The 12588-nt window shown below is 33.9% G+C and overlaps 1 protein-coding gene across 4 annotated transcripts in view; it reads left to right on the top strand.

Moving 5' to 3' along the window:
- Positions 1 to 12588, top strand: part of Rfx3 (regulatory factor X3) — a 264034-nt gene that overhangs the window by 212418 nt on the left and 39028 nt on the right. For 3 of the 4 annotated variants that reach the window (XM_010640114.2, XM_010640117.2, XM_010640116.2), the window contains exons 10-13: positions 3786 to 3901; positions 4369 to 4523; positions 8259 to 8356; positions 10202 to 10351. In XM_010640114.2, the coding sequence (XP_010638416.1) occupies positions 3786 to 3901; positions 4369 to 4523; positions 8259 to 8356; positions 10202 to 10351 (519 nt within the window). Of the gene's footprint in view, positions 1 to 3785; positions 3902 to 4368; positions 4524 to 8258; positions 8357 to 10201; positions 10352 to 12588 lie in introns of those variants that run through there. The other variant, XR_002025914.2, reaches the window with a different exon arrangement.

Below are 12588 nucleotides of genomic sequence, written 5' to 3' on the forward strand. Positions count from 1 at the left end.
TTTTGAGACAGAGTCTCACTATGTAGTTGAGACTGACCTGGAACTCACTATGTAGCCCAGGCTGGTCTCGAACTCACAGCAGTCCTCCTGTCTCAGCCTCCCGAGTGCTGGGATTGAAGGCTTGCGCCACCACGCCCGGCTGCTTCATTATTCTTTTTAATGCAGGAGATTGGCTATAACTTCCATATAAATAAGGAAGAAGATAGATGAAATCTTACACAGTCTATAGATGTAGTACACAGCCAGAACAAACAACTCCAAATATACTAAAATGGACAAATCCCAGATTTAATATCAAAAGAAAGTTGAGATGCCAACAGTGTATATAACATATTAATTATCATTTGAGTGGAGGAGAACATATGTACAAATCACTCCAAAAAGAACAAGAAAATGTTAATGGTGGTTACCTTTGTGAAGAAAACTAGGTGACTGTGAGTCAGTAGAGAGACTCAATTTTTCAGTAGAACCTTTTGAATTTTACAACATATATGTATATTTCTATTAAAATAATTTCTAAAAATATTTAATAAGCACTTCAGGTGTTTATTTCAGAAATTATTATGGTAGCTTGCTTGCTTGCTTTCAACTAAGGATCCTTGGTGTTTTCAATCCTCACCCCTGTTTTCCTTCCCACGTCAGAATTGGCCACACAGTCTAGGGGTGTGAGCTTTCTCTACACCAATATATTAGTGGACCTGCCACTCGCCTAGTACAAAGGGGATGACAGATTAAACAGTTTTAAGTGTCTCTCCTTTTAAAAGAAGATATATTTATAATGTAAATAGCTTTATTCAAGGAGTATTTGTGGTCTCCTCAGAAGGTGAATATTATCTTTTGGATTCCCAGCCCTCCTGATTACTGCCAGGGCAGCATGCAGTAAGAAGTTTCAGTTTATAACATTCAGATTTTTTTTTCACACTTCAGAAATAAGAATTGGTTGAATGAAACTACGTGCTTGTCAAGGATGCTACGTTATTAACAAGCAAGTTCAAGTTCTCTCCTTATTAATATAGCATTTGCCACAAGTGTTCATATCATGCCCTATCAGTTCCCAACATTTTTTGGCATGCTGAAGTACACGTAGGATTCATTCCCTTTGACTGCAACAATTTTCCCAATTTTAAGATTTCTAGATTATCTTTATGCCTATAGAAAATAATTTCTCTCTACTTGTAATGTCAAATTCAATAAAAGTTTGTATAAAGATTCTCTAAAGAGTTGCTTATTTCTCTGTGTTCAAAAGAATCCTGCTATAACCAAACCAGCCTATACAAATACAATTTGGGGTTTTAAAGGTTTATCTTCTTTATTCAGAACATAAATTGGAGCGTTATTACTTACATTGCTAGAGATTTATAGTAAGATTATCCTAAATAACAAAGTATTAAAATATTCTTTGGGTTATAAAATTTTCATAAACCAGTTGTCAAAAATAATCATTTCAATACAAAGAGATGGTGACACGTGGAGGAAATGGAAGAACTTAAAACGATCCTCACTCATATAAAAGTTTCAAGTGTGCAAACCATCTTTCGTGGGCCAAGAAATAATTCTGGTTTTTTTCTGTCAAACTTCTAAGCTTTGGTAATACACCTGCCTGAACCTCACAACCAATCATGTAAATAGTTGTTGTATAAAAATTACTTTAAATTTCATTATATATTTTAGTCTAAAAATATTTCAAAGAGGTTGGACAAATGATAAAATGTTTTATTCATTTGTAAAACTGTTTCACAGGACTCTGTTAATACTCTTTGAAAGTTATTTGAGAGATTTATTTAAAGAGATACTCAACGTAAGATGCATTGTTATTCCTTCCTTGACTTATTTCACATTTCCTAGTTTATATTTTTAAAGAAAAGTTAATATGCCTATTTTCCTGTTTTGAACTATTATTTATCAAAGGTATTTTTGTAAAGCTCACTAGTTTTATTATATAAGGAACAGGTACAATTTTCTACACACATTGCTGTAAATGATTTATCTCTACATATGCATTGTGTTCTTACAGCAGTCTCAGATACCTTCATTTTTAGAGATAACTCTTTTAATATGCCTAAACTATAGGTAAGAAAGCAGCTGTAGTAATTTGCTTCTGGAGGTTTTGATTTTTGCATTGGATTGGGGAAAATCTATGTTCTCGTTACTTTCAGAGCTTGCATTTTGTAGTGTTGAATCTATTCATTTGCTGAGGACTATGTTAATTAATTTATTCCATTTTCAATATCCAACTATTTGCAGCATTCCCTATAATTCTCCGAAAGTGGATCCAACAGATGTTGTTTAATATTTGAATTGGTCTTGGAGTATTTTTAATATCCACTATTCTCTGATTCACATTTAAGGCCCAATCTACACAGGCAGCACAGGCTCTAGAATTATGATGTTCTGGTTTGCCTTTTTTGATTAAAGTACTGAGGTGAATGCTAGGTTGCCCCTATTTTCTCTACCTTCTGTAAATTTTTAGATCTGATGAGTTACGTTTACCCACCCTAGTTCTTAATTTGTGATGATATCAAGCACATTATATGACTTCTTCTGACTTTTAAGGATCAAAATAATCATAGTATTATGTTTTTTGCATAAATAAGTTTTTTGGTTTTATGACTTTTTTATCTGAGGGCTAAGTTATTGATTGCTATAGCATGGTGAAATTACATACAATCATCAAATGTAGTTGGAAAAGTGAGATTTTTTTAGCATCACCTAAAAAATAAAAAAAGAAGTAAAGAAAGACAACCCCCCCCAAAAAAAAGCCCTTAGGAAAATTGTTCTTGAAGCTAAAATTAAGGTGAAAACATCAAAGTTTAAAAAAGGTGAAGTAGCTTAGTTTCATAGTTGAAAGATAGTTACATTTTGGAATGTAAAGAATTTAATGAATAGTTCCATAGTCCTACTTATATGAAGTTTATCACATTCATTAATGCTAATCGGTTGATCTATAATTAATTATTCTTATTTCAGAACGAATTTGCCTCAAATATAACTCAATTGGTGGTGATATTTTAACCTGGATCTCCTTGTTCAAAGGTGGACAAGAAAAATACCTGAAAACTGGGCATCTCAGAGATTAGGCATTAAAAAATAATGCCATACTTCACTAGACAGGAATCTAAATGTTAGCTGATATATGGAAAGGTCCTGGGAGTGTGCAAAACTTAGATTGCATTCTCTGATGTTGAATGCAAGGCATGTCTGACCAAAGATGGAGGCCTGCTGTGCCCATATTCTGCCTTAAAAAAGCATCCTCTGGAAGCTTGCTGACTCATATTCTCTGCCCAGCCATGGGCACAAACAACCCTAGAACCCATGATCAGCAGCAGCCTTAGCAGACTTAACTCAGCCCTAACTCCATCTACCACAGATGAACACCTCCTAACTTCTCTTCTGTGACCTTTGTTGGCCAGTGATCACTACTCCAAAGAGGAATGATGTGAATCAGTGCTCTGTACCTTTCTTGGTCAGGGATCAGGTAGAGTGACAATAACCATGGAAGTAAAGGAACAGAAGACAAGAAAGAAAGAAAATGTAGAAGAAGAAAAGAAAGCATGAAAATGGAGAAGAAATAGAGAGGTAGATGTGAGGATAGTATAGGAAGCCATAATGGTAGGAATAAAAATTATCCAGCTTAAACTTTCATTATTTTTGCCTTTTATTTTCTAACCAGTTACTAATGGATGTACCCGATTTTTACCATATAAAATCTTATTTTATTAGGCTTTCTTTCTGCATCCTCATAAGTGATACTGTGATGTAATACCAATACTGTTTTGTTTTCCTAGGCAATACTGGATGTTGTTGTGAACCTTCAGTTTAGCCTAATAGAAAAATTGTGGCAAACATTCTGGCGCTATTCTCCCTCTACTCCAACTGATGGCACTACCATTACTGAATCAAGGTCAGAATCAATATGCTTTTCCAATTCATTTTCATAACTGAGTATATATGTCACAGCCAATAAATGAGAAATATGTATACCAGTTGTGAAACTTACCTGATTACATTAAGTGAATAGATTGATGCTTTGGCCATTTGAAAAATAAACCACAAACTGCTCTCGTGAGGTTTCAGTGTGTACATGTAGCTCCCATTTTTATTGATTTGGGAACTATAGTAGAGCTATTTCATCTTCATGGAATTACTATCATATCTGTCTTTCAGACCATCAGAAAATATTAATGTGTGTAGACAGCTCTGGGGGAGTGTTTTATTGGAAAAAATATATCTAAATCTCCAGCCATATGGCACCACTGCAATGGTGATATAGTTCTAACCTCAGGAATATTTGATAAACTATTTTTAAAGTCCATTTTCTTTTTTATCCTCATTTGCCATCTATTCATTTGCTACATTTATTCACACCAGCAATCTGAGTGAAATAGAAAGTCGACTTCCGAAAGCAAAGCTGATAACTCTGTGCAAACATGAGTCAATCCTGAAATGGATGTGTAACTGTGACCATGGGATGTACCAGGCTTTGGTGGAGATTCTCATCCCCGACGTCCTTAGACCTATTCCTAGTAAGTTAAATACAGACAACTATGGATGCTTATGTTCTCATACGTTCCACCCAGGAAGTTTTGGGAGGTGACATTGCAATCTGGAATGATCCTAATTTCATTTAAGTTTGTTGGACAGAAAACACACAACACAGAATATTGCATGAAAGCAGCCTGGTGCAAAACTAGTAAAAGGGGAAAAAATGCTCTGTTTTCCAGTCTTATTCTTTTTGTGTATGATTCAACAAAAAACCAACCTATAGATATGACAGCCCCAATAAATTAATTGCAAGAACAGTCAAAGGTCAGTCAACCATGAAAACTTAAGGCTACAAAGGAGAAAGTCCTTTTCCTTTACCCTCAAAAATTATTGAAATCTGTAATTGCAGCCAAGCCCTTTCCATGGTTGCTTTCAATTTGAAATAAATTGGTTTTTAGTGAAGGTGAATTCCTTTATAAAAAGCATTTACTTTGTCACCTACATCGAAGGTTCTAAAAATTCAATTTCCATTAACAGTAATGGTTAACTGGCATTTCAAGAGAAAAATCCATGTAACTGTACAATCATTGTATCCTCAGTATGAAGCAAATGGAAAGAACATAGATAGTTTAGAGTACCTTTTTAAGTACTGGTGCTTTTTAAACTACCTTCTAGCAAAGAAGGCTATTTTCTACTAGTGTCAATATAAACGCTACTACAGATAGTGTTAGATGTAGTCAAAACTACTTTATGCTTCCATGTGTATGAACACATACCAGTAACCGTAATACAATAAAAGCAGTCTTCTAGTTTGTGAAATGGGCAAATATATAGTTCAAGTATACTGTTCACCGGTAAATTCTGTTAAATTATTCTAGAAAATTTGTAAGTAGGACTTAATAGAAGAAATGGGAAAGATGTTAAAAATTTTATGTTTATACTGTGTTTTTTCTAACCATGATAACAACAGTGAAAGGTATTCTTTACTTTGTTCTTCACCACCTTACTGTAGATGCTTAGGCATATTTTATGTATAATATCAGTGAACACACACTTAAATTCATGGAGGAAGTAGCAAATACAAAAGAAATCCTGCTATTGTTGTCTCAAAATTTTATAAATTACTAATGTGTTCCACTCTATCTGCACCAAGTTTCCTGACTAAAGATTGATGAAAAGTGATGTTGTTTTGGAAAATTACACTATGTAAATTTCCTACTGGCTTACATTCCAGAATCTGATTTTCTTTGTTTCTCTCTTTCTCCCTGTACTCTGAGTGATAATCTCCAGAGATGTTTAAAAGAAGTTGTATAGAATAGCTCATTAGCCTATTGCATCTTGCCACCAACATACAGTTTCTCTCATGAGATACAAGAAGGGTTGTCAGTGAGCAGTGAGTGGTTTCTTTTTTGAGTCAAATCAACAACATCAGTATTCATTAAATAATTCTGAGGTCTGTGCTGCTTCTGTATTAGTATCATAAGACTTTATAAACTTAGCAGTTATCTGATTTAAATCATATATCAGCTTTAGTTCACTTTAAGTCTGACCATTTTAAGTACACATTACACTTGCCCTTTGTTTTTGGGTTTGAAAAACAATTTTATTGAGTAGTTTGTCTCCACATTTAGCAGAAAACAGAATAGTTGTATTTCTTGGAAATTATAAGATGCATTAATGTACCATACTACCAATTAAATTTGAATCTAATTCCGCAATGGGACTTAACAAAATAAAGTTTGCAATATAATTTACATAGCTATCTTCCTCTTGTAGGCATTTTAATACTAATTTTTAACAAGTTAGGACAAGTCAGCTTTGAAATAGATTTTAAATTTTAAACTGTCCATTTCTGAGTCTTTTAAATTGCTAGGGCCAATCGGCCCAATTTTGATATTGCATGAATCCTTTTAGAGAGAGCAATCTTAATTTTATTTTTTAAAATTGCATTTTCCTGTCTACTAGTACATCACTCTACCATTTTCTGTCCAGATGGGATTTCTTTTTTTAGTTAAAAAAAAAGTCTGCACATCACACTAATTTAAAGCTGGCTTGAAGCTACTATATTCTAAAATACATTTTATCTGAAAATGAAAAAAAAATTTAAGTGTAAAGTATTGTGGAAGAATTCAACTAGTAACATGTAAATGTATAATTATAATTGAAGATGGCTCATAATGTCATTTAGTAAAAAAAATTAAAAACCTATAGTCATTTAATGAATAAAATATTTTTTTCTTTTTATAATCGTCTTTGTATCTAAAACAATGCCCTATTACATTTTTTAAATATATCGCATGCAATTTCTCAGGCTTTTCCAGTGAAATAGTTATTATATATTCACTGTAAGAAAATGCAAAATGCAGATTGCCAGATTGAATCTTGAGCAACCAAACTTTAAGTTTCAAAAAAAGGGTTATTTTTTTAATCTTTTTCATTTCCATTCACGCCTGCACTCCATGGTTCTAATACATAGCAACAGAATAATAGTTTTATTTCTTTTTTCTTTTTTTGGCGAATGTGGGAAGCTTTGCAGATTTCAAAAGATTGCTTCTCAAGAAATTTCCAATTCAACATTTCTAATTCTTGACTTAGGACCCCCCCCCATTTCTTTAGTGTTCTTCCTAATCAAAATATTAGCCATTTCAGTCTCCTTTCAGCACTTAAATAGGTTAAACACAAACACACACACACACACACACACACACACACACACACACAATAGAGAAGCACTTCAGATTCACTTGAGCATAGAAAAGAAAAAAAGTTTGTTCTTGGGAACAGCTGGCCAAAAGTGTAACTTCTTTGTTTCTTATAGTTGACAGCAGATTTTGCTATCCACCACGTGGTAGTGAGCCTACAAAGATTAATTTTCATTGTGGGTTCTTTAAGCACTTATTTGTTAAATATCTAAACTCCTCCCCATATTGTAGAACTATGGGTACAGAAGAAGTAAAGTACTATTAATCACTGAGCAATCTCAGTTAGAAAATCCCTTATTATAAAATAGTCACAGTTAACTGTGATAATTGAAGATGCTTGTAATCATTTTATGATCATCATAAAATCTTCTATTATGAGACTTGTCCCTATTTCAAGTTTTAACAAATATGTAAAGAAAATAGAATAACTTATTTTGGCAGTATCTTAATACTAGTCTCTGTGGTGGCAATTTTGTTACACAGACTCTTTATATTTATCTGCAAGATGAACTAAGTGGTTATTCTAAAATTTTAAGTCAGACAATTTAAAATTTTACTTTGTTTCTCAACAAGAATTAGAGACAAACATTCTAATTCATGGGCTTTTCTGTAAGTAAATGCTTAGAAAAAAGAAAGAGCTTTGCACTCTGTCTTTTTTCAACTACAAATATGAACAGAGGTTAAGGGCTTTAAAACAATCAGTATGAAGAATTTATAAAGAAAATACTTAGTATTTGAGCACAAAACTGATAATGAAAAGGGTGGTTTGTCTAAGATAGACATTTCCATAAATATATTCACAACTGGTATATGTTGCTATAAGCAAAAATGTTTTAATGTTTTCATCCCTAACAAAGTATCCTAAGTATCTGGGAGCGAAATAGCTTTAAAAGAAAATAAAAGCACAAAATATAATTATTGGATGCTCTTAGAAGTTAGGAATAATGTTGAAATTTCATCAAGGAGAACAGTATTAATTCTGTTCTGTGCTGTATTAGATGCTATATACATGTTTTCCCTTATTCTAGGATAAAAACCATTTTTGTTGTTGTGCCTTCATTCTTTATCATTCAGGTGCCTTGACCCAAGCCATTCGAAATTTTGCTAAAAGCCTTGAAGGTTGGCTTTCCAATGCCATGAACAATATTCCACAGAGAATGATACAAACCAAGGTATGCTTTTGCCTTTACTTTCCTTTCGTATTTAAAAAACATTTATTCATGTAAACAATTATCTCATAGTCAGTGTATATCAGAAATGTAGAATAGTACCCACAGCCCAAAATATTCTAGTCTGCAGATATTCAATATAATTTAAGTATGAATTCTTATCTCCACATTATCCCCTACATGCCATGTTGTTACTTTAGGTTAATCTGTGAACATATCCCTTTGGCAAGACTGGGCTGATTTATTATTTTCTGAAGTTTGGTACTAAAAGTAAAATTAATGAAATTTAGTCATTGAGTCTCTTTGGTAACACAAGTAGCTACCAATTTTTTCTGCTTTGATTTAATGTTTACAATAAAGATTTCTTGTAAGATTGTTTTGACAATTGAACATTTATGTATGGGGCACCTAAGTGCCTGGTACATAGTATGTACTCGATTAGTGTGTCACAGAAATGGAAAACAGTGTAATACTGATTGTCAGGATATGTGAACTTCCCCAAAGTTCCATACAGCACCTTACTATCAAGATAGAACATTCTTTGCCCCGTGTACACATTTAACCATGTAACCAACTGGTCTTCAACCATTTGCTTATATGTCCATAAAAATGCAATACCATATGTTCCTGTGTGTTACAAGTTCTGAGCATATTTTAAAGGGCTAAAATCGTCAGATCTATTAAGTGTGCTACCAATTTCCATGAATTCTAAGAATTAAAGATTTATGTGGGCTTTTTTGCATTAATTTTGATAGCTTTCAACATAAACTAGTGTGTTCAGGATCCCAGCAGGAAATAAATGGCACATTGAGGAGGGGGCATTACTGAAGGAAGTTCAAGAGTCTGTTTCCAGCACTGTGAATGAAATTGAGAAAAACTAAGAGGAATAGTTAAGAATCCCAGGGCTAGCAACAGAAATCCCAACCATCTCTAGGTTAAAAGTGAGATAAAGTGTGAAAGCCATGACATGGTGAAATCTCCTTCCTGAAGGACCTTAGCCTCAGAAAAGAAAAGCAGTTACTGTTCAAACAAGATGAGAACAGAAGGTGAGGGAAATAGATGCTCTGATCACTCTTTCTTCCCATCCTTCAGTCTCCTACCAGTGCCTGTCACTCATCAAACCAGCTGGGATCTGGAAAGCACGGGAGGAGATTAATGTAGTTTTGTAGTTTATTCGTGTCAACCTTCCCGGGCACAGAGGAGGATGGACAAGAATGGAAAGTAGATTTTGACAGGCAAAGGAAACTCCTGGATAATCCTTTTAAAGAATTCAAAATCTAAAAAAATTCTAGTTGCTTATCTCTGATAAATGTACTAACATAAAAACTATGAGCTCTCTCATTTTGCCTCAAAATCACTGTTATAAAAGTTGTAAGAGTGAGTCTCAATTATAATGCTCTGAAAAATGTTTGTAACCCAATTTTTAAAAAATGGAGTTATGTAGTTTGGTTTTCCAAATAAAAGAAAGGTTTTTATTTGCCTGATTTCTACTTGACTATCCTAAAAAGAGTGAAAAAGAAATGAAAACCATTTTTTTTCTTGTTTCACTACACAAAGTCATTTCTTGCTGTGCATGAGTAGTTACTTGCAAGGCTGGTTTAATTAATTCTGTGCTCAGATGTTAAAGAATGTGGGAGTTTTATTCTTGACCTCAATATGCTCAAAAGGAAAATAATCCTAGTTAAGAGGTTTAAATGCTATAATTTACAAGTAAACTGGCCAAATGAATTTGAAGTAAGTGTCAAAGGGAAGCATTTATATTTGGCAAAGGAAGAAAGATTTGAAGATTGTAGTGGTTTATTTTACTGGAAGGAAAAGAAATCTGTGCTTACTTGGATTTCTTTATAGGTTGCCGCTGTAAGTGCCTTTGCCCAGACTCTGCGAAGATACACATCGCTCAATCACCTGGCCCAGGCAGCTCGCGCAGTGCTTCAGAACACTTCCCAAATCAACCAGATGCTCAATGACCTCAACAGGGTCGACTTTGCCAATGTCCAGGTACTCTCGTTTTCTTCCAAAATGTGTCGTTAAATGAAGATATCCTCCCTTTCCTTTCTCCCTCTCCCCCGTCTTATTTGTCTTGTTTCACACTTTATATATATATTTTTTAATTTTTCATACAAGAGAAATTATGCAATATTTGAACTTCTGTGTCTGAGTTATTTTATTTGCTCTTCTAAATTAGGGTCATCAAATTTCTTTTCAAAGTCTTAAGTGTACACAGGCTGCATCTATATTCAGAGTGTCCCAGAAAGGAAGTTTTATCCAGATATGACTTTACTGGACTTGTGTTTTGTGGTTAAAGTCTGCTATGATATATAGTCCTAGAAGCAGCATAATACATCATGAGTGATTGCTAAATAGGTAAAGAATTATGAAGAGCACAGGCATCAACCTTATGCAAACAATTAAATTCTTTCATCTACTGTCTTGAGATCTTGGGCAAGGTACTTAACTACACTGGGCTTTACTTTCTCATCTTATAATATCTATCCTTCCATTAGTTTACATATTTAATAATTCTGTTATTATTAAGCAGAGAGATATTCCTGTTATTATAATATCCCAATTGCCTGAGTATATTTTTCAGTCAAAAGAATTGGGTACAATTAGTTGACTACTTTATAGTTTAAATTAAAAAAAAAAACTTTTAACCTCGTTATCAAATTACAGTACTCACTTGTACTTTTAAATGCACTTTTAAAAATAGGTAATTTGAAAAAATGTTCCACGTCACTGGTCATTCGAGAGATGAGGATACTGAGATTCCACCTTACGCCACAAAGAATGGCTGCTATCAAGAAATCAGCCAATAACAAATGTTGGAGGGATTGTGGGGAGAAAGGAACCCTTCTCCATTGTTGGTGGGAGTGCAGACTGGTGCAACCACTATGGAAATCAATATGGAGATACCTCAAAGAACTAGGATTAGAAGTTCCATTTGACCCAGCCATCCCTCTGCTGGGTATCTTTCCAAAAGAATTAAAAGAATCATATCACAACGATATATGTGCACCTGTGTTTATAGCAGCACAGTTTGAAATAGCTAAAACTTGGAAACAGCCCGTTTTCCCATCAGTTGAAGACTGGATAAAGACGTGTTTTTTCTATAAAATGAAATACTACTCAGCCATAAAGAATTAGAAATTAGAGTCATTCATAGGAAAATGGATGCCTGTTGAGGATATACTCCTAAGTGAAATAAACAAGTCACACATGTGTAAATACTGAATAGTTTCTCTGGTGTGAAAAGCTGTAATTGTACATAAGATCCTAGTGGTATAATTGGCAATGTGAAATAGGAAGAAAAGGGCTAAAGGTGTAGGGGAAGTGGGAAGGGTAGAGGAAAGGTAATAAGTGAGGGGAGGGGGAGCTGGGGATTTAGCTTAGTGGTTCCATCGCCTGCCTTGCAAGCGCAAGGACCTGAGTTCAATCCCCAGTACCAAAAAAAAAAAAGAGAGAAAAGAAAAAAATAGGAGAAAATGAAGACGTGGAAATAAAGTCTTTGTAAATAGGGAAGGGAGAGGAGGGGGTTAAGGTAGAGCAGGGGTAAGGGGAAGAATGAGAAATAAGGCCTGTCATGTAAAGGTACAAGATCCCAATGATGAATGTTACTGTACTCTATACCTTAAATGTACCAGTAAACTCAATGAAGAAAAAAATAAAAATAAAAAATAGGTAATTTAGGAATATTATTACAGAATTATAACGTTTTATTTATTTTTGGTTTTTTGAGGCAAGGGCTCTCTTCATAGTTTAGGCTGGCCCTGAACTTGCTATGTATCCTAGGCTGGCCTTGAACTCACAGGGATCCTCCTGCCTCAGTCTCCAGAGTGCTGGGATCACAGGTGTGCCTCTCCACACCCAGCCTAACATTTTATTTCTGACACTAATATGATAAAGCTAATTGTTACTGTATTTAAAAAAAATCATTGCTAACCTAAAGCACAAGGAACAAAAGAAAAAATACTGAAAATAATCAAAATTTAGAACATTGGAAGTCAAGAAAGTGGAATGATAACCCACAGAATGCCAGAAAAGTTTTGCAAATCATATGTCTGATGAAAAATCTATCTATAAAGCTATTACAGCCCAATAATTGATAACAGTGTGATTTTAAAATGGCAAAAATCTGAAGACATTTCTTTTAAAAAAATACACACATATATATGTATATATATGTGTATGTATATATGTATATATATGTGTATGTATATATGTGTGTGTGTGTGTGT

Source organism: Fukomys damarensis, unplaced genomic scaffold (assembly GCF_012274545.1).
Source record: "Fukomys damarensis isolate Sample0158 unplaced genomic scaffold, DMR_v1.0_HiC HiC_scaffold_31, whole genome shotgun sequence".
Taxonomy (NCBI): Eukaryota; Metazoa; Chordata; class Mammalia; order Rodentia; family Bathyergidae; genus Fukomys; species Fukomys damarensis.